Genomic DNA, 27485 nt, shown 5'->3' with positions numbered 1-27485 from the left:
CAGAGTGTTACCACCCTTCTAAGTGACTTACCTGGTGGGAACACTCGCAGAGTGTTACTACCCTTCTAAGTGACTTACCTGGTGGGAACACTCGCAGAGTGTTACTACCCTTCTAAGTGACTTACCTGGTGGGAACACTCGCAGAGTGTTACTACCCTTCTAAGTGACTTACCTGGTGGGAACACTCGCAGAGTGTTACCACCCTTCTAAGTGACTTACCTGGTGGGAACACTCGCAGAGTGTTGCCACCCTTCTAAGTGACTTACCTGGTGGGAACACTCGCAGAGTGTTACTACCCTTCTAAGTGACTTACCTGGTGGGAACACTCGCAGAGTGTTACTACCCTTCTAAGTGACTTACCTGGTGGGAACACTCGCAGAGTGTTACTACCCTTCTAAGTGACTTACCTGGTGGGAACACTAGCAGAGTGTTACTGCCCTTCTAAGTGACTTACCTGGTGGGAACACTAGCAGAGTGTTACTACCCTTCTAAGTGACTTACCTGGTGGGAACACTCGCAGAGTGTTACTACCCTTCTAAGTGACTTACCTGGTGGGAACACTCGCAGAGTGTTACTACCCTTCTAAGTGGCTTACCTGGTGGGAACACTCGCAGAGTGTTACTACCCTTCTAAGTGACTTACCTGGTGGGAACACTCGCAGAGTGTTACTACCCTTCTAAGTGACTTACCTGGTGGGAACACTCGCAGAGTGTTACCACCCTTCTAAGTGACTTACCTGGTGGGAACACTAGCAGAGTGTTACCACCCTTCTAAGTGACTTACCTGGTGGGAACACTCGCAGAGTGTTACTACCCTTCTAAGTGACTTACCTGGTGGGAGCACTCGCAGAGTGTTACTACCCTTCTAAGTGACTTACCTGGTGGGAATACTCGCAGAGTGTTACCACCCTTCTAAGTGACTTACCTGGTGGGAACACTTGCAGAGTGTTACCACCCTTCTGAGTGACTTACCTGGTGGGAACAATCGCAGAGTGTTACTACCCTTCTAAGTGACTTACCTGGTGGGAACACTCGCAAAGTGTTACTACCCTTCTAAGTGACTTACCTGGTGGGAACACTCGCAGAGTGTTACTACTCTTCTAAGTGACTTACCTGGTGGGAACACTCGCAGAGTGTTACCACCCTTCTAAGTGACTTACCTGGTGGGAACACTCGCAGAGTGTTACTACCCTTCTAAGTGACTTACCTGGTGGGAACACTCGCAGAGTGTTAATACCCTTCTAAGTGACTTACCTGGTGGGAACACTCGCAGAGTGTTACCACCCTTCTAAGTGGCTTACCTGGTGGGAACACTTGCAGAGTGTTACCACCCTTCTAAGTGACTTACCTGGTGGGAACACTCGCAGAGTGTTACTACCCTTCTAAGTGACTTACCTGGTGGGAACACTCGCAGAGTGTTACTACCCTTCTAAGTGACTTACCTGGTGGGAACACTCGCAGAGTGTTACTACCCTTCTAAGTGACTTACCTGGTGGGAACACTAGCAGAGTGTTACCACCCTTCTAAGTGACTTACCTGGTGGGAACACTCGCAGAGTGTTACTACCCTTCTAAGTGACTTACCTGGTGGGAACACTCGCAGAGTGTTACTACCCTTCTAAGTGACTTACCTGGTGGGAACACTCGCAGAGTGTTACTACCCTTCTAAGTGACTTACCTGGTGGGAACACTCGCAGAGTGTTACTACCCTTCTAAGTGACTTACCTGGTGGGAACACTCGCTGTGCGCTACTACCCTTCTAAGTGATTTACCTGGTGGGAACACTCGCAGAGTGTTACTACCCTTCTAAGTGACTTACCTGGTGGGAACACTCGCAGAGTGTTACCACCCTTCTAAGTGACTTACCTGGTGGGAACACTCGCAGTGCGCTACTACCCTTCTAAGTGATTTACATGGTGGGACTTTGTTAATCTAATGATCGATCACGTTCCTGATGGACAATACATTTGATGTACATGTGTCTTACTGAGTCGGCTAACACCCAGGGTTCCTACTTAATGCTAGATGAACAGGGATCGGGTAACAATCACAAAGAAACATTCCCAGCATTTCTATTCATCCTGAGTGTGAACCCGGGCTCGTCAGTTGTAAGCAAAAATTGAAAGCCAGTTACTATATCAGAGGTTGGATCAGACTAATTCATCATGTTTAATCTGAACACCTGGTTAGTTATTTGGTTGATGATGTTTATAGTCTACAGACTAAGCGAGGGTCATTAAGGCTGCTTGGTAACCTTTTCAATACCAGAGAAGAATATTTTAATCCCTAAAAAAGGGGGTTCAGATTAAACTTTCACCATATAAACACCGAGAGACGTACACCTCACGGTGTGTATATATCGTGCAGGACACTGCCATTTTCACCGTCATTTTAGCACAGCTGTCTGGCACTGAAAGCGAGTTCGGTTACCGTGACTAATGGCATAAAGTGTATTTTAATGAATCGGTGTTTTTAATGCATATATTATGTTAATAATGCATAACTTCCACATTACATTAGCGCTGGTGCATTAAGTCATTCACGGCGTAATAATTTCTGTATTAAGTTATATCACGAAATTTAAAAAAAAAAAAAAGCCATATGACATTTTCAGTTAATTTGCCAGAAAGGTTGTCTGTTTGTGTGTCAGTCTACGTTTTTTGTTAATCCTGTTAGTTATAACATTTAGCGCTCACGTATTTACCCGTCAGCTGGACAGGCCTGTGTTGGGTCCTCCATTTCCTCTGATTAGTTTTAGTTTTTCCACATGAATATTTAACTAGAGTAGTCCTCCCATGGAGAGCTTTTGGAGAGTAGAATATTCCATAGGTTTATCATTCTTTGGGGGAAGACGAGTTTACTGTAGTCTACCCCTACACTGGGGTTGTTGGACAACCTTGTAAGTCATCAGTATCATCTAACAGTTTACTTGTGATTTGCCCAGCTCATCGACACCATGCCTAACCCTTCTAGGGTAGGGTAGGTGCCTGAGCCCGAGCCTTTAGCTCATAAGACTGTCATTCCCATTAGCCCCCTTGGGGCGGGGATGGCAGACCAGAGAGGCCTAGCTTGTGGCTAGGCCTGGGGACAGTTGGTCCCACAGATGAGGAGGTACTTGTGCCTCCTCCCATGGGAGACTTAGGTCTCAGACACTCCCTAAAGAGGGAGCCAAGGCCGGGCCACCACTTGGAAAAGGCCCGGGCCGGGAGAATACCGGCTAATCTTTAACTAACTAATTGCCCAGCTATTTTCTTAATACTTAGGAATTCTTCGCTTGCCTAATTCTTGGGCACGACCTATGACTGCTGCACCTCTCCTGCCATACGGTTTATAAGCTCCTTGTCCTCTGATATGCCGTATTCTATTCAAGATTGATGGACTGAACACATCGACTCAAGGTTGAGGGACTGATTACCTCATTCTCCTCCTGTTCTTCAAGTTTCTCCTACGTATGGACTGATGAAGCCACTGTGTGGCGAAACGTTTCCTCAATAAAGATACCCAAGAGTTGCACATGTGTCTAATTTATCAAGGGTTGATTTTGTAGAAATTTATTGTATTGTTGGTTTAATCCTGTTGCCAAAAAAAATTTACGGCACTGCGAAGACACACGTTGCTGGACGCATTTTAGAGACAATGTTTCCTTCTGTGTAGAGCTTTATAAAGCTCTACACAGTAGAGTAGAGCTGAGTAGAGCTTTATAAAGCTCTACTCAGAGCGAAACGTTCTCCTCGCTACACCTTCACTCTACAGCGTGTCTTTTCTTCACTATTTTCTGCATCAATAACCACAACATCAACAGTATTTAATGATGATTTACTCTTGTTTAATGATGATTTAAAAACTCTTAAATTGCTTTGCCAGTCCAGTTCTTCGGGATTCGATCAGCTTAATTTGCTGGGCACCCCCTCGTAAATAATATAATTGCCAGTGGCTGCCTGTTTGCTTAACCCACCATCCCTTTCCTTGAGTGGTGCTAGATTAAATACAAGGCATAATTAACCTTCCTGGTTTGAGGGATATATCAGTGTATATACACTGAGAGTAGACTTTAATCCCTATTGCAGATATTAAAGTATTTCTGGTGTTAATGTTCAGGTGAACTGACCTGTTTGAATCGACAGAACCTATTATTATTATTATTATTATTATTATTATTATTATTATTATTATTATTATTATTATTATTATTATTATTATTATTATTATTATTATTATTTCCTTGTTGGAAAGCACCTCCTCTCTTCTCTTCGCAGAAGATATTTACATCTTCCCATAGTTCACCTTTCTCCTGCTGCCTTGAAACTCCCTTCTATCGCCTAAGCAGAGAATATTCACGTTACCCTCAAATTCTCCTTACCTGTCTCTAGAGGACGTTTACCTTACCTCACTAGCTTCAGACTCCTCTCTGCCACCCTCAGAGGACATTCACAACACCCCACTAACCCCAAATTCCCCTTTTGCTCTCCCCAGAGGGATATTTACCACACCTCATTGACGCTGACTCCCATTTTTCCCCCCCACCAGACGGCAAGTACCACATGACGAGCGAGGGAGAACTTCACGTGCTGGAGGTCAGTCCTCAAGACGGTCTCTCAAGATTCCAGTGTCGAACCTTGCACCAGCTGACAGGAAGTAGCCAACTGTCTCGCACACCTGCCAGGATCATCATCACAGGTGAGGCGTATCTCTTGTATCTTGGTGTGTGTGTGTCTCTCTCTCTCCCTCTTGCACCAGTTAACAAGTAAGACATGCCTCGCTATTTTCCTGCTATTTATTCTTCTTTTTCTTGTTTCTATCAATTTTCTCCATCTCTTTCGAGTGACACTCCCTCTGGTCACTTCTACTAAATCGCTTTGGCTCTGTCGAAATCTTTGCCCTTGCGTGTCATAAGTCTGTGTTGCATTATCAGTGATAATGCAACACAGACAGTTGTGTAATGCTATATCAGAGTGACTGGAGTGTAATACAGTACCCATTTACACGACCCATACATGTTGTATTATCACTCTTTCGCAAGATCCCCCAGGGCGCTATATTTATAAAAGTATTCCTTCAAGAGCTAAATTATAAGGCAGTACTCCTTTACAAGACTGCAAAAATCTATTGTATAACAGAGTACTCCTTTATACGATCCAAATGAGCTATGTTACGCGACCCACCAGTTGCAATATTATAACATAATATTGTTTGTGTTATCATCAACTGCTATATTAAAACAGGAGGGCCAAGTGCTGTATGATAAAACATTACTCATTACAAATAATAAAAATGTGCGGATTATTTGTATATTGTCCATCATTAGGACAGTCTAGTGCCACATTTAAAGTCTTTTATGTATGTGTGTCTGGGGGCTATGCCTCTACAGTAGTCTGTTCAGAACATAGGTTCTGAACAGAGGCATCAACACTGAACAGTACCACAAGTGAGAGAGCACAAATGATTTGAACAGTGCAGTACTCTAAGCGAGAGAGATAACACTGCTGAAATCACTTGTGCTCTCTCGCTTGGAGTACTGCTCAGTGTTGGCAACTCCGTCCAAGGCAGGTGAGACAGCAGAACTAGAAAAAATATTCAGATAACATTTACATACTTACATACCTGGAGGTTACCTGGAGATTATTCCGGGGATCAACGCCCCCGCGGCCCGGTCCATGACCAGGCCTCCCGGTGGATCAGGGCCTGATCAACCAGGCTATTACTGCTGGTCGCACTCAGTCCAACGTACGAACAACAGCCCGGCTGATCCGGCACTGACTTTAGGTATCTGTCCAGCTCTCTCTTGAAGGCAGCCAGGGGGTTTATTGGTAATTTCCCTAATGCTTCATAGGAGGCTGTTGAACAGTCTTGGGCCCCGGACACTTATGGTGTTTTCTCTTAGTGTACCAATTGCACCCCTACTTTTAATTGGGGGTATTTTACATCGCCTGCCCAGTCATTTACTTTCGTAGGCAGTGATTTCTGTGTGCAGATTCGGGACCATTCCTTCCAGGATTTTCCAAGTGTAGATTATGATATATCTCTCTCTCCTGCGTTCCAGCGAGTACAAGTCAAGTGCTTCCAAGCGTTCCCAGTAGTTAAGGTGCTTGACAGAACTTATACGTGCAGTACAGGATCTCTGTACACTCTCTAGATCTGCGATTTCACCTGCTTTGAATGATGTTAATGTACAGCAGTATTCCAGCCTAGAGAGAACAAGTGATTTGAAAAGTATCATCATGGGCTTGGCATCTCTCGTTTTGAACGTTCTCATTATCCATCCTATCATTTTCTTTGCACTTGTGATCGTGGCACTGTTGTGATCCTTGAAAGTGAGATCCTCAGACATTACTACTCCCAGGTCTCTTACATTATTTTTCCGCTCTATTGTATGGCCAGAGTTTGTAGTATACTCTGTTCTAGTTATTATCTCATCCAGTTTTCCATAACGGAGTAGTTGGAATTTGTCCTCATTGAACATCATTTTGTTTTCCGTAGAATATTTCATTTTACATATAACCAATAAAGCTTTTAATCTACTGGGAACACCTCGAAGAAATGGAAAAAAAATATACACTATAATATTCAAGTGGAAAGTATTGGAGAACCTTGTCCCAAATCTGCACATTACCATAATAACATACTGGAGTGAGAGATAGGGAAGGAGGTGCAAAGTAGACCAAATGAAAAGCAGGGAAGCCATGAGCATAATATGAGCACACAGCATCAACATCCGTGGACCTAGACCAATCAACCTGGCTATCAGCAGATATCAGAAATATTGCTGCAACCAGTGAAAAAATAGATCCTTACCACCTTGGGCTGCCAGGTACAACCAGGTTGTGATGGATATGTCAGTTGGTGGGTTGAAAACAGCAAGAGCCTGGTCAGCCAGGCAATTTAGAGATCACTGGACTCAGGCTGGGCCTCGGGAGTAGGAAAACTCTCAAAATAAGTCACAAATGAATCACAGTTTTTTCATCAGATGTATCGTACATCACAGTCGGCTCTCAAAAGCTAAAAAGCAAATGTTGTATTAAAATGCAGATCATGAAACATCTGCATCACATCCCGCTAGGTATGGGTTCTCTTCCCCTCCCCCCTCCCCCCTCCCTGGAATCCTCTTCCATCCTCAAGTTCTCGTCCCGCTGGTGCATTATATAACACAGCTGCTCCATCGTGGCGCCGACCTGCGTAATGCTGTATTATAACGAAGGTCGGCCAGCATCCTCCCAACTGGCCAGACCTGGCACACTCTTGCCCCGAGTCTCATTTTATGCATGGCGAGCGTAACTCGATGAGGATGGAGATCCGAGCGGCGCCCAATACCTTCCCTTTGTCGGGCCCTCACACGCTTCCAGCTCAAAGTTTCCCCCTCCCTCCCCCCTTGCCTCTCCCCTTCCCTTCCCCTCCCATCCCTTTATGCTTTTTCCCGCGCTATTTCTTCCCGCCTTTATGTTTTTTCTTTTGCGCGCGCTTTTTCTTCCCGCCCTTATTCTTTTCTCTTGCGTTCTTTCTTCCTGACTATGCTTGTTTTCCCTCGCACTATTTCTACCCGACTTTATGCTTTTCTCCTGACTATTTCTGCCTAACTGTAAGTTTTCCTAGTCTGACTAAAACTTTTTTCCAGGACTATTTCAAGGATTTTATTTTAAGGATTTTATACATGTTATTTCTTCTCGTTTTTTCTTCCCTATTTCTTCCTGCTTTTATCTTTCCTCTTTTTTTATTTTTTATCGCTTATTATTTGTGCTTAATGTTTTTTTTTTTATTCTTTCAAAATTTACTGTTGTTCTGGCTATAACTTTTTTTCAGTATTTCATTTTTTTTTTTTTTTTGGTCAGTTAATCAGTCCTCCTTGATTTTCATTTTTTCTTAATTTTTTTTCAAAGAGTTTTAGCCTATTTGAAAATTTTGTCCACCTGTTTTTTTTTTCTCCCTCAATTCTATATTCTCCACACACCATGTGGAGAATATAGAGAAAACGAATGCTTTTTTTTATATTCCTGGACACTAAATGAAAAAAAAAGCTGGATGATCTTCCTAAGGTTTATCTATTCCTCCAAAGTTTATCTATCTGAAAACTCTGCCTTACAAAATTTGCCTACCTCGCCCCTCCATCCTCTAAAAATCAAAGTTTGGATAATAATATTTAGTTTCCTTGCTCCTCTATCCCATAAAAACAACAGAACATTTCTAATCACAATCATTTTCCTCGTTCATTGTTGACCTTCCACCTGGTGAACCTTGGCAGGTCAGGTGGCAGCAACTGCCTGACCTCTCAGGTCATAGATGCACATTTTTTGTATGTTCTCGCCACTGTTCTATGTCATTTTTTTGTCGATTCTTATAATTTTGTTATATCCCATACATCAAGCTTCAGCCTAATCCTCCTCTCAGTATTACGTTATATTCTTTCAATCATTATTTTTATTATTAGGATCTATCTGCTTATTACGATAACTCGATATTCTACCGCAATGTTCCTTCTCGTTTTATTCCTAAGTTATGTCAAAGTTAATGTCAAAGTTTATAACTTAGTTTGCACTTGCGTGGCGACCGCTATTATATTTCTTTTCCGCTGCTATATTTCTGTCAAATTATTTTGCCCTCGTAAAATTTCCGTCAAAATATATTACTTTTTACGCTCTATTCTTGTCATTTATTTTGTCCGTGACAAATCGGTCTTGATCTTGCTGAGCAGAGATCCAGTGAGGAGGGTGAAGAGGGTCAGGGAGAGGGAACAGGAACTGGAGGCAGGTAAAGGCCCAGGAAAGTGTTATATATATATATATATATATATATATATATATATATATATATATATATATATATATATATATATATATATATATATATATATATATATATATATATATATATATATATATATATATATATATATATATATATATATATATATATATATATATATATATATATATATATATATATATATATATATGCAAGGAATTCGCGAGAGCATGCAAAATATACACAAACACTGATCTCTGGCTGAAGGAGACTGGAACCTACGAACCTTAGGACAAGGTACGCAGTGCTTTACCAATCTACCCACACTGGACCAATACCTTGGCGTGTAGCATGAGCTACACGTTTGATCCAAGGCAGCCAGCTTTCAGGGAGAAGGCTTACAGCCCTTCATCTCATCCCCTGCATGCATCAGCCTTACTAGAGATTTGAACAATGCAAGGAATTCGCGAGAGCATGCAGGGGATGAGATGAAAAGCTGTAAGCCTTCTCCCTGAAAGCTGGTTGCCTTGGATCAAACGTGTAGCTCATGCTACACACCAAGGTATTGGTCCAGTGTGGGTAGATTGGTAAAGCACTGCGTACCTTGTCCTAAGGTTCGTAGGTTCGAGTCTCCTTCAGCCAGAGATCAGTGTTTGAGTATATTTCGCATGCTCTTGCGAATTTCTTGCATTGTTATAATCTCTAGTAAGGCTGATGCATGCAGGGGATGAGATGAAAGGCTGTAAGCCTTCTCCCTGAAAGCTGGCTGCCTTGGATCAAACGTGTAGCTCATGCTACACGCCAAGGTATTGGTCCAGTGTGGGTAGATTGGTAAAGCACTGCGTACCTTGTCCTAAGGTTCGTAGGTTCGAGTCTCCTTCAGCCAGAGATCAGTGTTTGTATATATATATATATATATATATATATATATATATATATATATATATATATATATATATATATATATATATATTTATTATCACACTGGCCGATTCCCACCAAGGCAGGGTGGCCCGAAAAAGAAAAACTTTCACCATCATTCACTCCATCACTGTCTTGCCAGAAGGGTGCTTTATACTACAGTTTTTAAACTGCAACATTAACACCCCTCCTTCAGAGTGCAGGCACTGTACTTCCCATCTCCAGGACTCAAGTCCGGCCTGCCGGTTTCCCTGAACCCCTTCATAAATGTTACTTTGCTCACACTCCAACAGCACGTCAAGTATTAAAAACCATTTGTCTCCATTCACTCCTATCAAACACGCTCACGCATGCCTGCTGGAAGTCCAAGCCCCTTGCACACAAAACCTCCTTTACCCCTTCCCTCCAACCTTTCCTAGGCCGATCCCTACCCCGTCTTCCTTCCACTACAGACTGATACACTCTTGAAGTTATTCTGTTTCGCTCCATTCTCTCCACATGTCCGAACCACCTCAACAACCCTTCCTCAGCCCTCTGGACAGCAGTTTTGGTAATCCTGCACCTCCTCCTAACTTCCAAACTACGAATTCTCTGCATTATATTCACACCACACATTGCTCTCAGACATGACATCATGACATCTCCACTGCTTCCAGCCTTCTCCTCGCTGCAACATTCATCACCCATGCTTCACACCCATATAAGAGCGTTGGTAAAACTATACTCTCATACATTCCCCTCTTTGCCTCCAAGGACAAAGTTCTTTGTCTCCACAGAATCCTAAGTGCACCACTCACCCTTTTCCCCTCATCAAAACTATGATTCACCTCATCTTTCATAGACCCATCCGCTGACACGTCCACTCCCAAATATCTGAATACATTCACCTCCTCCATACTCTCTCCCTCCAATCTGATATCCAATCTTTCATCACCTAATCTTTTTGTTATCCTCATAACCTTACTCTTTCCTGTATTCACTTTCAATTTTCTTCTTTTGCAAACCCTACCAAATTCATCCACCAATCTCTGCAACTTCTCTTCAGAATCTTCCAAGAGCACAGTGTCATCAGCAAAGAGCAACTGTGACAACTCCCACTTTATGTGTGATTCTTTATCTTTTAACTCCACGCCTCTTGCCAAGACCCTCGCATTTACTTCTCTTACAACCCCATCTATAAATATATTGAACAACCACGGTGACATCACACATCCTTGTCTAAGGCCTACTTTTACTGGGAAATAATTTCCCTCTTTCCTACATACTCTAACTTGAGCCTCACTATCCTCGTAAAAACTCTTCACTGCTTTCAGTAACCTACCTCCTACACCATACACCTGCAACATTTGCCACATTGCCCCCCTATCCACCCTGTCATATGCCTTTTCCAAATCCATAAATGCCTTATCTAAATACTGTTCACTTATATGTTTCACTGCAAACACCTGGTCCACACACCCCCTACCTTTCCTAAAGCCTCCTTGTTCATCTGCTATCCTATTCTCCGTCTTACTCTTAATTCTTTCAATAATAACTCTACCATACACTTTGCCAGGTATACTCAACAGACTTATCCCCCTATATTTTTTGCACTCTTTTATCCCCTTTGCCTTTATACAAAGGAACTATGCATGCTCTCTGCCAATCCCTAGGTACCTTACCCTCTTCCATACATTTATTAAATAATTGCACCAACCACTCCAAAACTATATCCCCACCTGCTTTTAACATTTCTATCTTTATCCCATCAATCCCGGCTGCCTTACCCCCTTTCATTTTACCTACTGCCTCACGAACTTCCCCCACACTCACAACTGGCTCTTCCTCTCTCCTACAAGATGTTGTTCCTCCTTGCCCTATTCACGAAATCACAGCTTCCCTATCTTCATCACCATCTAACAATTCCTCAAAATATTCCCTCCATCATCCCAAATACCTCTAACTCTCATTTAATAACTCTCCTCTCCTATTTTTAACTGACAAATCCATTTGTTCTCTAGGCTTTCTTAACTTGTTAATCTCACTCCAAAACTTTTTCTTATTTTCAACAAAATTTGTTGATAACATCTCACCCACTCTCTCATTTGCTCTCTTTTTACATTGCTTCACCACTCTCTTAACCTCTCTCTTTTTCTCCATATACTCTTCCTTCCTTGCATCACTTCTACTTTGTATATATATATATATATATATATAATATATATATATATATATATAATATATATATATATATATATATATATATATATATATATATATATATATATATACAAAGTAGAAGTGATGCAAGGAAGGAAGAGTATATGGAGAAAAAGAGACGGCTCAACACGTGAGCCGTCTCCCACCGAGGCAAGGTAACCCCTAAAAAAGAAACACTTTCACCATACCGCTGAGTGAGTGGGGGCGTGTGGGACCAGCGTCCCACTGACTATGGGCTGGCTAGAGGGCAGCACCTTAGTGCCGCGAAATATGAACTAAGCTGGCAGAGAGCATAGGCTGTCTGTGCAGACAGTACAGGCTGTCTACATATGCTCGGCCACCTACCTCGCGTCGTCCCGACGCGACAATCGAGGTGGTAAAAAACTCGGTCTCTCTCTCGTAGGAACAGGGCACAGAACACAAAATAAAAAACATGTATGTACATATGGACATGAAAAAAAAAATTCCTACAGGGAGGGAAGAAAAAAACATGTGGGGTGTGCTAAACATCGTGGTCATAGGCAGTGAGCATCGATGGGCATCACTGCACGCCTTCTTGCGTCTGGACAGATACTGCAACACAGGAGACATCGCTGCGGCTGAGCTGTGATGTAACAGGGTACGTACGGTCTCCTCTAGAATGGTGAAGCAGTCATCGTAGGAGTCACTGCAGGTTTTCACTCAACCTGGGACACGACATGCTGGTGCCCTCGAGTGAGGCGTCGACAAAACTCGGCAACTGGGCAGGACTTCTTCTGGCAAGCGACTCAGGAGGAGACTTCTCGACTGGTACTGACGCTGGGCTGTCACTGCCGGCGAGCGTGGAGTGAGTCGTGGAGCGAGTCGTGGCGGAGACGACTGGGCGAAACATCTGGGAGTCGTAACATCATACACCAGACTGCAGTGAGCGGGCTATCAGTCAGACATCATCTTTGTGCAGGCTGCTCACTGAAGCTTGTGACACGAGGCTGACAGCGTCTGCCGACAGGGTTAACTGCGGCTTGACGAGTGTCATTCTCTCGGCAGTTGGAGTTATAGCAGAGGTTAGTGTAAACATCCCCAGACTTGTTTCTCTACATATAACTGCACTCTGAAGGCCTGGAGGTGAAGTGAAACAAATCTCGATGGGAATCGTAGCACGTACGATTCTGCAGAACATCTATGAGGAATGAGCATAAGAGCTTTCTGTACAAGGGGCTCAGATGCTTGGGCTGACTAATATCAGCTGTCAAATGCACTGGTCACACCGGGTGACTAACACAGTGGTGCTACTCACAGGTCTGGCCACAGACCACACTGGACACATGGAAAACTTTACACACACCCACGGTACATGCAGTACAACATGGCTTAACTAGCAAATGATGCTTTTCTGTGCACAAAATTGACACTAAGCCATACACTAACATGTGAGAACACTAAGAAGAATTAATTAACACACGACATATATCTTCTCTCAATCTTCTCGACAATACTGAAATAATTACTGAACACTCGATGTGACATCATGTGATGTCAGGCGTGACATCACGAGGTGACGTCAGCAGCATTGTGATGTCAGCAGACATCTCGATGTGACGTCAGCAGACGTCTCGAGGTGATGCCAGGCAGACATTGTGACATCATGAAGTCGTGCAGCAGCATTGGTGATGTCAATGTGATGGGGGCAGCAGACCACAGCATGAGGCCTGGGACATCTGGCCTGGTAACCCTCGTGGCTTGTAGATCCATGTGGCTTCGTCCACACCCCACATGGCGTCGGGATCTACATGGCTTGCTGATCCACGTGGCTTGCTGATCCACATGGCTTGCTGATCTACATGGCTTGCTGATCCACATGGCTTGCTGATCCATGTGGCTTCTTGAACCATGTGGCTCTGAGTGACCTCGGGCACTTGGATACACAGCTCTGGCAATGAATTCACACGGAAAACAGCAGAAAACACAGCAGAGAGAGTGGGCAGTGGTGAGTGGTGTATTGTAGGCTGGTGAGGTGTGAGTGTACAGCAGGGAGAGCGTGGGCGAGGCAAGGAATGGCCACTTCCTCCATTTCTCCCACAAACACGGAGACACGCACACTGGACACAAAAATCACCACAAAACTCACCTATGGCTTGCTGAAACAGCTGTGCTGAGCTGAACAACAACAGCAGAACATACAAGTGACGCTGAACACGTGACTTGAGAAACAGCGTGGGACGCTGTAGCGTGGGGTCACTGGGACACCACTTACAATTCTCGAAGAAATTCGGCAAATTTCGGCTAGATCCTGCTTGTACCTGTGTCTGGATGCTGAAACGTGCAGACACGACATCAGGATAACTCGTTGAGAGACGGATGCTTCTTGTATAGGGTGATAAAGTGAAGATGACTTCATACCTCTTCGTTCCTCTCTCCGGGCAAACACAACTGCAGCGACCACTGCTTCCCACCATTTATAACGAGCTTGTTTGGTGATGCTGGTAGCGGGGAGTAAATGATACGTCTTCAGAGGCTTCTTACTTTATTTGCAAAGTCGTGGTGGGTACACAGGTTTGTGTGCTGTGCCCATGGCCCTACCGGGCCATGGGCACGAGGGAGAGAGCTAGTAGGACTTCTTGACTGCTGTTAGGCCGCTGAGTGAGTGGGGGCGTGTGGGACCAGCGTCCCACTGACTTTGGGTTGGCTAGAGGGCAGCACCTAAGTGCCGCAAAATATGAACTAAGCTGGTAGACAGCATAGGCTGTCTGTGCAGACAGTACAGGCTGTCTACAGTGCCGTGCTCCTTCCTTGAGTGAAGGTGACCAGACTGGATGGGTCATTGGGCTTATCGGGGGGGGGGAATGGACCTGCTCCGCATGGATCAGTAGGCCTGTTGCAGTGTTCCTTCTTTCTTATGTTCTTATGTTCTTTGCTTCTTAAAATTTTGTACAGTATTTACATAAACGAAACATGTTGAGAAAAGTGATAAAATTAAAAATTATATTGATTTTCAAAAAGACATCCGGCCATTTTTTTTAACTGGCCTCATCTTAAATGGTCAACTATATAAAGCTGAAAAAAATATTTTTGCAAAAAAACAGTAATTGTAAGAAAAGAGAAACTTTCCCCCTGATTGAATGACATTGTGTGGGACAGACTGTCAGGATAAATATTTTAAAAGTTCTATCAAACACACATTTAAAAAGTGATGGATAAAATGTTTTTCTATAAATCTAGATACATTATTTACTCAATGTAAAAACCTTTCATAAACAAACAGCCTCGTTTGTGCCCAATATCCTGGTGCTGTTTCATTTCATTGTGTTCACTTGCTTACGTTTGTACATATTTGTATACCTTTATGTATATCTACATACCTTCCGTATATCTACTCGGCTCTCGATAAGGACTAATCTTTTCGATCTTATCCGGCATTTTCGGATGAAAGATTTAATAAATTTTATGAGTGGTTCACCACTTAAGTCGGAATCCATTTGTATGCTTGATATAAACCTTCTGAAACCTCGTAGATTCCTTTCTTGTATCCTGATCTCCTGCTTCTGAAACCTCGTAGTTTCCTCTCTTGTATCCTGATCTGCTTCGTTGTCTCTACCTTTGCCTTTCACAATCACATCCACTAGGTAACAGAGGTCAGTACAGTGATCACTTGATTATAAAAGAGCAACACTTTTTAATCTTTTCTCTGGTCTGTTTAAGGAAAAACACTCAGTCTAGTCTTGCTGTCAGGCTCGTTGGCTTTTCCCTCGATCTCGTGAGACACTTGACATGTTACCCGAAGAATATCCTTTTTGCCTGTGAGTTACTTGACAGCTTACCTGCAAAAGGCCATCAATAGTCCGCCAAGAAGAACGGGGATCCCATGTCTCACAGTCCATCACACTATAAAAAAAAATTGCCTAAAAATAAACGCTTTGTGCTCGCTCTTCTTGCTTCCTTCACGAATGATGAATAACATTGCCTTTCATTCTCCATGCCTGTCTGATATATCATTTGTATTACCTGGGTCTTCTGCTACGTATTATGTACCCTCGAAAGATAAAAATTCTGCTGAGTATTCAGATAAATCTTCGCAATTTGGAATCATTTCCTCGAATCTCCAACGTCTGATTAGTAGGGCTATGTCCCCATCCCCCTTCGTCTGCCTCTCTCCACTACGTGGTAATCTCTCCGGCAGATGACATCCGTTATTACTTCTGCTGGCTTGGTCTCTGCGATTGCAATGAGGTCTGAGAGTTTCCTGCTCTGTCATTTTGGCTCGCTGATCTTGTTAGATATCCCATTGGTGTTCATGTGTAATACGTTGATGTACCTTCCATCTTGGTGGGAGAGAGGGGAAGAGATGGAGGGAGACAGAGGGGGAGGGGGCGTAAAGAGGTGTGAAGAAATGAGGTAAAAGGACGTAGGGGTTAGAGAGGGATGGAGGGAATTGAGAGAGTTATGGGCCATGATGGAGTGAGGTTTAATGCTTCAGCCTGAGAGGGAAGGAGGTAAGAGAGAGTGGGGGGGAGGAAGCAATGAAAGGAGAGGGCTAGTAAGGAAGGGTAGGAAGGACAGAGAGAAGAGGAGAGAAAGATGCCGAGGTAGGTGATCAGTGAATGCGTGTGTGAGTACACGTGTCATGAAAAGTGTGTTGGTGTCCAAATGTGGGTTTAGTATCATTGAAGTCACTACCCGACTTTGAAAAGAATTCAGTTCTTTATTCATCTCCCTCACCCTCCATTTCCTCTGATTTTCTGAAAAAAAAATAATAATGGGTTATAATGCTTATGCGGATGATTTAGTGTCTACCTCTGAGCATCTTACTGGCAACAAGCTTATCAACTAATGTGTCATTTTATTGTGGCAACTTTTCGCTTTATCAAGCTGTTACCACTAGTATTACACCTAACGCTAAACCTATATATACCCGTTGTGTCCATGTATTATTTGTAACGGCTTGGCAAAGCTGCTGGAGAGCGAAACGTTGCCACAATAAAATATCACAATAGTTGCATTTGTGTCCTCTTGCTTAACAAATTTATCCTTTGAATTTTCTCAGTTACAGCAGGTGGGATAAGCACACAGTGGATGATAACGCATGTCTCACGCTAAGGAAACGGAGGATCGAGCCTCCATCATTCCCTGCGCTGAATGACATAAATTAAATTTGAAATTTAATATTCCACTGATGAGAAGTACAGCTCGGCCAATCTTTCCTGGTAACCGAGTCAAGCCTCATAGATCAGAAGCCAGTCTGGTGACAAACATCTCAAATTTCCTGACATGTTTCATTGAGGTGTTTTTTTGACATGTTACACCCGTTGGTTTGAGATGTTTCTTGACATGTTGCAGTCGTTGGTTTGAGGTGTTTCTTGACATGTTTCACCCGTTGGTTTGAGATGTTTCTTGACATGTTTAACCCGTCGGTTTGAGATGTTTCTTGACATGTTTCACCCGTCGGTTTGAGATGTTTCTTGACATGTTACAGTCGTTGGTTTGAGATGTTTCTTGATATGTTACACTCGGTGGTTCGAGACGTTTCTTGATATGTTACACTCGTTGGTTGGAAGTGTTTCTTGACATGTTACACTCGTTGGTTGGAAGTGTTTCTTGACGTGTTACACTCCTTGGTTTGAGGTGTTTCTTGACATGTTACACTCGTTGGTTTGAGGTGTTTCTTGATATGTTTCACAAGTTGGGTTGAGATGTTTCTTGACATGTTACATTCGTTGGTTTGAGGTGTTTCTTGACATGTTACTCTCGTTGGTTCGAGGTGTTTCCTGACATGTTTCACAAGTTCGGTTGAGCTGTTTCTTGACATGTTACACTCGTTGGTTTGAGGTGTTTCTTGACATGTTACACTCGTTGGTTTGAGATGTTTCTTGACATGTTACACTCGTTGGTTTGAGGTGTTTCTTGACATGTTTCACCCGTTCTTTTGAGGTGTTTCTTGTCATGTTACACTCATTGGTTTGAGATGTTTCTTGATATGTTACACCCGTTAGCTTGACGTGTTTCTTGACATGTTACACCCGTTGGTTTGAGGTGTTTCTTGACATGTTACGCCCGTTGGTTTGAGGTGTTTCTTGACATATTACACTCGTTGCTTTGAGTTGTTTTTTGACATGTTACACTCGTTGGTTTGAGTTATTTCTTGACATGTTTCACCCGTTGGTTTGAGGTGTTTCTTGACATGTTACACTCGTTGGTTTGAAGTATTTCTTGACATGTTTCACAAGTTGGGTTGAGATGTTTCTTGACATGTTACACCTGTTGGTTTGAGTTGTTTCTTGACATGTTTCACCCGTTGGTTTGAGGTGTTTCTTAACGTGTTACACTCGGTGGTTCGAGACGTTTCTTGGCATGTTACACTCGTTGGTTTGAGGTGTTTCTTGACATGTTACACTCGTTGGTTTGAGGTGTTTCTTGACATATTACACTCGTTGCTTTGAGTTGTTTTTTGACATGTTACACTCGTTGGTTTGAGTTATTTCTTGACATGTTTCACCCGTTGGTTTGAGGTGTTTCTTGACACGTTACACTCGTTGGTTTGAAGTATTTCTTGACATGTTTCACAAGTTGGGTTGAGATGTTTCTTGACACGTTACACCTGTTGGTTTGAGTTGTTTCTTGACATGTTTCACCCGTTGGTTTGAGGTGTTTCATAACATGTTACACTCGGTGGTTCGAGACGTTTCTTGACATGTTACACTCGTTGGTTTGAGGTGTTTCTTGACATGTTACACCCGTTGTTTTGAGGTGTTTCTTGACATGTTTCACAAGTTGGGTTGAGATGTTTCTTGACATGTTACACCCGTTGGTTCGAGGTGTTTCTTGACATGTTTCACCCGTTTTTTTTCGAGGTGTTTCTTTACATGTTACACTTGTTGGTTTGAAGTGTTTCTTGACATGTTACACCCGTTGGTTTGAGGTGTTTCTTCAAATGTTTCACCCGTTGGTTTGAGTTGTTTCTTGTCATGTTACACACGTTGGTTTGAGGTGTTTCTTGACATGTTTCACCCGTTGGTTTGAGGTGTTTCTTGATATGTTACAGTCGTTGGTTTGAGGTGTTTCTTGACATGTTACACTCGTTGGTTTGAGTTGTTTATTGACATGTTACACTCGTTGGTTTGAGGTGTTTCTTGACATGTTACACTCGTTGGTTTGAAATGTTTCTTGACATGTTACATTCGTTGGTTTGAGGTGTTTCGTAACATGTTTAAATTTTTAGCTATAATATCCTTACAGTTAAAGCAATAGATACATGTTGTCTGGAAGCACTTGAAGTACCTTAATATAAACCCGCACTGCTGCATAAACTGGTGATGGTGCGTACTTGAGGACTGGATTTAGTGCAGTGTACATGCAGTGTACGTACGTGTTTCTAGTTATCTCAGATTATGTACATTATTAGAGCTGTGTACGTTGCGTCATGTGTCGTAAAATATGTTTTGTAGTATTTCCACAACTCTCACTAGCATTTGTAGCTCACGCAGCTTCCTCTTCCAGTAGATTCAACTCATGCACCAGTCTATTTGTAAGCAAATATTAATTGATATCTGTTTTGTTTTGATTTCATAACTCTGTTTACTTGTTCTTCTTGTAGTCGGTATGAAAAAGATATTTTCGAGATCATTGTAACCGATTACGAACTTTCAAGGGACTGGAATATCTCCTCTTTTTTCCAAAGAGGTCAATTTAGTTTCGTTTATTTGCATACTTGTTAATTCTGATGTTCCTTTTATGTAATATTCATTTTTTTTTAATATTTGATTTATACAAATAACTAAATTATTATAATCATGGGTGAGCGCTAAACCCGTTGGATTATACAGCGCCTGTAGGGGTATTCAGTCTTAATTCAGGGAACTGGAGCACAGATCCAATTCCCTAGATCAAGAGGCCCTCACCAGCGTCAAAGAACCTCTCTTGAGAGGATATATAATTAAAGTGTAATGAACACTTGTCGATTCTCAATAATAACATGGAGACAGCAACTTAGAAAATTATGGGTCTGTGTATATCGACCTGCCCCCCTGCTCGGGTTCTCTTCAACAGATGAACAAATGGAAGGAGAACATGAATTTATAGGAAGGTCGGGCCTCTCAACCGTGCAGGTTCTTTATTAGGATGAGTGCTGGTATATTCTTCTTGAGAGCGAATTTTGAAATAACGTCTGGTTTCCAGTGTCCCTGTGAGATGTTGAAATCAGAGATGGTAGCCATGAAGGCAGATTCTATTATTTTGTATTTGTGGCTGAAGTGTGATCTGTATTTGATAGTGGCTGTTTCCCAATGAATATTGTGACTGTTGATGCTAATATGTTGAGAAACGGCTGAATTCTCCTGCCCATAACGTATTGCCCTCTGGTGTTAGATGATCCTCGTAGATAGCATTCGGGCTCTCTGTCCTATGCGGCTCTGGTGGCTTGGTGGCTATAGCTCTCGCTTCACACGGCGAGTTCTGGGTTCGATTCCCTTTAGGGTAGAAACATTGGGCGTGTTTCTTTACACCTGTTGTCTATGTTCACCCTTTCAGTAAAATGGGTACCTGGGTGATGATCGACTGGTGTGGGTCGCATCCTGGAACACTGACCTAATTTGCCCAGAAATGCTCAGCATAACAAGGGGCTTTCTATATAGTAGTATGTCACTGATGTCAGCTAGGCCTGTATACCATATGGGTTCATGTAGTAAATAAAGCTATTATTATTATTATTATTATTATTATTATTATTATTATTATTATTATTATTATTATTATTATTATTATTATTATTATTATTATTATTATGTTCATTTGGTTGCAATCTTCGCATGGTATCTGTGTTTCTTGGAAAAGAGATTCCCCAGTGTGTTAGGATAGAAAGTGATTATGTTGGCCACTTTGTTGAGACGATTGATTGCACCTCGGTGGTACGGTACCATGAGTTTAGATTTGCTTGATGTAGTTAAGTTTCTGCGAACTGAGATTTTGTGATAGTTGACATTTACTTTCTTTTCTCCTTGTCTGATGAACCACATGAAAATTGTTGACTAAGACGAAGACATCCTCGGAGTACCATTTTCCAGATAAGGACACCCTGACTGGCTTATAAAACAAGAAGAAAAGAAAGCAAATATGGACTATTACAAAAGCTCAGATGACAAAAACTCGAACTCTTTCCAACAAATCTCGACTCACTGTACCCTGCCACCACGGGTGCTAGGCTGCATACGGGGTGTTGGGCTACACACGTGTGCTAGGCTATACACAGGTGCTAGGCTACACACGGGTGTAACTTAGTTATTACGTTTCATAAAAATAAATTCTGGCTCCTAGCGGTTAAAAGCCTGTCTATGGGCATGTAAACTAGTATTAAACAAAATAAACCAACCTAGGACCAACCTTGCTCCCTCACAAAAAAAAAAAAAAAATTAAGGGTCAATATTTATATTTATTATTAAGAAAGACACAAAAACTAAATGTACAAAAATATAATTATATTAACAGTAAACTTACATATACCACATACAACCTACTATCTACATATTAAAATCGCCAAACAACAGTACTCCTTTACCAAGTACTCACATTAACTTGCTAGCACACTGCTACTAGTTAAAAAAACAAATAAACAGTGAGGCTTCATGAAATACCCTCCCCTTATTTCTGCCGGCCTCTTAGCTAGCAGGCAAAAAACACATGTACTCTTTTTAACCGGGCACATCCACATACTACAGTGGTTCCCAAACTTTTTCAGCTTGTTACCCAATTTAACATGCCACATAAAGCATGTTACCCCTTTCACAAAATGTTGTTATTATTGATATATATGGCTAAATTAAAACACTTGAGATATTTTCTTTTATTTATTGTATTTGAACATTGTGCATCTCTAATGACTATTACCAAAGATGTCAAGAACATCAGTGGGATGGATGGAGTTGCATACTTGAAGCTAGTTTAGGAATTCTTGGCTTCATACCAGCTTATATCTACCTCGGCTGATGCTCACAGATAAACTGACAGTGTGAAATAGAGGCAGCCTCAGGAAGTGAGTGACGCGTACTGGACAGGTCGATCTGGGCTACTGAGTGACTTTTGTCCTGAAGCATAATTGTCAAAATACTTTTGGGTTTCCACACACTTAGCTATATATTTCTTCTTTTCTAATACTGTATATTAGTTTTTGATGTTTATTGTTATTTGGTTTAACTTTATTACTTACTTATAATAGGTTTACTTTACAACTTTATATACTAAGACAAAGTTAACAATAATCCTCATACCGGGTACCGCATTGTTTTCTTGATTTTCAGAATTCATAACTTTTTTTCTGTCACCCCTCCATTACCCCCCAAAAATGGTTAAATTACCCCCAGGGTGTAATTTACCCCCAGTTTGGGAACCACTGACATACTAGGACCTTATTAATAATATCATACGAGTACAAATAACTTCAGCAAACAAACTCGGGCCTAAAACTGGTCAAAAAGTCAGCCCCCCATACTTAAACATCAAAAACTACATGATAACGTCTGATGACGTCTTGCTCCAGCCGCCGCTCTTCCCGTGCCACACATACACGTCACCTGCTCCTGTCCCGTCCTGGCTACTGTTCAGGACTAATACGCGTCCGGTTTCGGAACTAATCCCGTAAAAGGGATATATATGGAGCGTTTTTATACATATATTTTCTACAATACCCTGCGTAATAACGGGTGCTAGGCTACACACGGGGTGCTGTACTATACACATGGTGCTAGGTTATACACACGGGGTGCTACGCTGAACCGGGGTGCTTGGCTACACACAGGGTGCTAGACTATACACACGGAGAGCTAAACTATACACATGGGGTGCTAGACTATACACACGGGGTGCTAGACTATACACACGGGGTGCTAGACTATACACACGGGGTGCTAAACTATACACATGGGGTGATAGACTATACACACGGGGTGCTAAACTATACAAACGGGGTGCTAGACTATACACACGGGGTGCTAGACTGTACAAACGCGGTGCTAGACTATACACACGGAGTGCTAGACTATACACACGGGGTGCTAAACTATACAAATCGGGTGCTAGACTATACACACGGGGTGTTAGACTATACACACGGGGTGCTAGACTATACACACGGGGTGCTAAACTATACACACAGGGTGCTAGACTATACACACGGGGTGCTAGAGTATACACACGGGGTGCTAGACTATACACAAGGGGTGCTAGACTATGCACACGGGGTGCTAGACTATACAAACGGGGTGTTAGACTATACACACAGGGTGCTAGACTATACACACGGGGAGCTAAACTATACACATGGGGTGCTAGACTATACACACGGGGTGCTAGACTATACACACGGGGTGCTAGACTATACACACGGGGTGCTAAACTATACACATGGGGTGCTAGACTATACACACGGGGTGCTAAACTATACAAACGGGGTGCTAGACTATACACACGGGGTGCTAGACTGTACAAACGGGGTGCTAGACTATATACACGGGGTGCTAGACTATACACACGGGGTGTTAAACTATACAAACGGGGTGCTAGACTATACACACGGGGTGCTAGACTATACACACGGGGTGCTAGACTATACAAACGCGGTGCTAGACTATACACACGGAGTGCTAGACTATACACACGGGGTGCTAAACTATACAAACCGGGTGCTAGACTATACACACGGGGTGTTAGACTATACACACGGGGTGCTAGACTATACACACGGGGTGCTAAACTATACACACAGGGTACTAGACTATACACACGGGGTGCTAGACTATACACACGGGGTGCTAGACTATACACAAGGGGTGCTAGACTATACACACGGGGTGCTAGACTATAGAAACGGGGTGCTAGATTATACACACGGGGTGCTAGACTATACAAACGGGGTGCTAGACTATACACAGGGGGTGTTAGACTATACACACGGGGTGCTAGACTATACACACGGGGTGCTACACTATACACACGGGGGGCTAGACTATACACATGGGGTGCTAGACTATACACACGGGGTGCTAGACTATACACACGGGGTGCTAGACTATACACACGGGGTGCTAGACTATACACACGGGGTGCTAGACTATACACACGGGGTGCTAGACTATACACACGGGGTGCTAGACTATACACACGGGGTGCTAGACTATACACACGGGGTGGTAGACTATACACACGGGGTGCTAGACTATACACACGGGGTGCTAGACTATACACACGGGGTGCTACACTATACACATGGGGTGCTAGACTATACACACGGGGTGCTAGACTATACACACGGGGTGCTACAGTATACACACGGGGTGCTACACTATACACAGGGGTGCTACAGTATACACACGGGGTGCTAGACTATACACACGGGGTGCTAGACTATACACACGGGGTGCTAGACTATACACACGGGGTGCTAGACTATACACACGGGGTGCTAGACTATACACACGGGGTGCTAAACTATACAAATGGGATGCTAGACTATACACACGGGGTGCTAGACTATACAAACGGGGTGCTAGACTATACACACGGGGTGCTAGACGGTACAAACGGGGTGCTAGACTATATACACGGGGTGCTAGACTATACACACGGGGTGTTAAACTATACAACCGGGGGCTAGACTATATACACGGGGTGCTAGACTATACACACGGGGTGCTAAACTATACACACAGGGTGCTAGACTATACACACGGGGTGCTAGACTATGCACACGGGGTGCTAGACTATACACACGGGGTGCTAGACTATACACACGGGGTGCTAGACTATACAAACGGGGTGCTAGATTATACACACGGGGTGCTAGACTATACAAACGGGGTGCTAGACTATACACAGGGGGTGTTAGACTATACACACGGGGTGCTAGACTATACACACGGGGTGCTAGACTATACACACGGGGTGCTAAACTATACAAACCGGGTGCTAGACTATACACACGGGGTGTTAGACTATACACACGGGGTGCTAGACTATACACACGGGGTGCTAAACTATACACACAGGGTGCTAGACTATACACACGGGGTGCTAGACTATACACACGGGGTGCTAGACTATACACAAGGGGTGCTAGACTATACACACGGGGTGCTAGACTATAGAAACGGGGTGCTAGATTATACACACGGGGTGCTAGACTATACAAACGGGGTGCTAGACTATACACAGGGGGTGTTAGACTATACACACGGGGTGCTAGACTATACACACGGGGTGCTACACTATACACACGGGGGGCTAGACTATACACAGGGGGTGTTAGACTATACACACGGGGTGCTAGACTATACACACGGGGTGCTAGACTATACACACGGGGTGCTAGACTATACACACGGGGTGCTAGACTATACACACGGGGTGCTAGACTATACACACGGGGTGCTAGACTATACACACGGGGTGCTACACTATACACACGCGGTGCTACACTATACACATGGGGTGCTAGACTATACACACGGGGTGCTAGACTATACACACGGGGTGCTACAGTATACACACGGGGTGCTACACTATACACAGGGGTGCTACAGTATACACACGGGGTGCTAGACTATACACACGGGGTGCTAGACTATACACACGGGGTGCTAGACTATACACACGGGGTGCTAGACTATACACACGGGGTGCTACAGTATACACACGGGGTGCTACAGTATACACACGGGGTGCTACAGTATACACACGTGGTGCTACAGTATACACACGGGGTGCTACAGTATACACACGGGGTGCTACAGTATACACTCAGGGTGCTACACTATACACATGGGGTGCTACAGTATACACACGGGGTGCTACAGTATACACACGGGGTGCTAGACTATACACACGGGGTGCTACAGTATACACACGGGGTGCTACAGTATACACACGGGGTGCTACAGTATACACACGGGGTGCTACAGTATACACACGGGGTGCTACAGTATACACACGGGGTGCTACAGTATACACACGGGGTGCTACACTATACACACGGGGTGCTACACTATACACACGGGGTGCTACAGTATACACACGGGGTGCTACACTATACACACGGGGTGCTACACTATACACAGGGGTGCTAGAATATACACACGGGGTGCTACAGTATACACACGGGGTGCTACAGTATACACATGGGGTGCTACAGTATACACATGGGGTGCTACAGTATATACACGGGGTGCTACACTATACACACGGGGTGCTAGAATATACACACGGGGTGCTACAGTATACACACGGGGTGCTACAGTATACACACGGGGTGCTACAGTATACACAGGGGGTGCTACAGTATACACACGGGGTGCTACACTATACACACGGGGTGCTACTGTATACACACGGGGTGCTACAGTATACACACGGGGTGCTACAGTATACACACGGGGTGCTACAGTATACACACGGGGTGCTACAGTATACACACGGGGTGCTACAGTATACACACGGGGTGCTACAGTATACACACGGGGTGCTACAGTATACACACGGGGTGCTACAGTATACACACGGGGTGCTACAGTATACACACGGGGTGCTACAGTATACACACGGGGTGCTACAGTATACACACGGGGTGCTACACTGTACACACGGGGTGCTACAGTATACACACGGGGTGCTACAGTATACACACGGGGTGCTACAGTATACACACGGGGTGCTACAGTATACACACGGGGTGCTACAGTATACACACGGGGTGCTACAGTATACACACGGGGTGCTACAGTATACACACGGGGTGCTACAGTATACACACGGGGTGCTACAGTATACACACGGGGTGCTACAGTATACACACGGGGTGCTACACTATACACACGGGGTGCTACAGTATACACACGGGGTGCTAGACTGACCACGGTGTTAGACCGACCTGGAAAACATTCCGTTTTCCATTCCTACAGTTTTTCAAATTTTTTCCCCTAATAAATATTTTCCACTGTAATTCCGAATCTATTTATTTTAATCGATAATCTTCTTTCCTTCCCTGTTGACAGTACCAAAATAAAAAAACTATAAAGTTTCGTATCATTATATGACTTTACTTACTAAATCTACACCACCTTAAAAAAACAACCTCCTCCCGACCCAATCCCGACTCCGTTGTTTAATAACGAATCCATCTCCATTATCTTCGACCTTGATAACGTACCGTTGTTGTTCTGGGTTATATTTGGAGTTTTGATACCGTACCGTTGTTCTGGGGATGCATTTGGATACATAACTTTGGAACGGCTTATGATTGATTTGAATTTCTGTATCGAGACAAAAATTTCAGCTGTCTTTTTCTCTTTATTCTTGTTTTCTTTTTTTTTTCCCGACTTCTAGTAAGCTTTGTCTTAGATTATATTTCCAGGATGTTTTCTTCCAATTACCTCCCTTTGTGTTCCTAGTCCACTGGCTTCTCCTCGTTCACTGCCTTCACCTAGTCCACTGCCTTCACCTAGTCCACTGCCTTCACCTAGTCCACTGCCTTCACCTAGTCCACTGTCTTCACCTAGTCCACTGCCTTCACCTAGTCCACTGCCTTCACCTAGTCCACTGCCTTCACCTAGTCCACTGCCTTCACCTAGTCCACTGCCTTCACCTAGTCCACTGCCTTCACCTAGTCCACTACCTTCACCTA

At 43.4% G+C, this 27485-nt stretch overlaps 1 protein-coding gene across 4 annotated transcripts in view; it reads left to right on the top strand.

The window, feature by feature from the left end:
• LOC128684074 (cell adhesion molecule Dscam2) overlaps positions 1 to 27485 on the top strand; it is a 1056358-nt gene that overhangs the window by 550340 nt on the left and 478533 nt on the right. For all 4 annotated transcript variants that reach the window (XR_011392763.1, XM_070091160.1, XM_070091153.1 and 1 more), the window contains exon 5: positions 4526 to 4675. Coding sequence is in view for 3 of the 4 variants with exons in the window: in XM_070091160.1 (XP_069947261.1) it covers positions 4526 to 4675 (150 nt within the window). In the remaining variant the exon portion in view is untranslated. The remainder of the gene's footprint in view (positions 1 to 4525; positions 4676 to 27485) is intronic.

Source organism: Cherax quadricarinatus, chromosome 3, assembly GCF_038502225.1.
Source record: "Cherax quadricarinatus isolate ZL_2023a chromosome 3, ASM3850222v1, whole genome shotgun sequence".
Taxonomy (NCBI): Eukaryota; Metazoa; Arthropoda; class Malacostraca; order Decapoda; family Parastacidae; genus Cherax; species Cherax quadricarinatus.
Note: the sequence above shows the minus strand (reverse complement) of the source record. Positions and strands in the feature narration are given on the sequence as shown.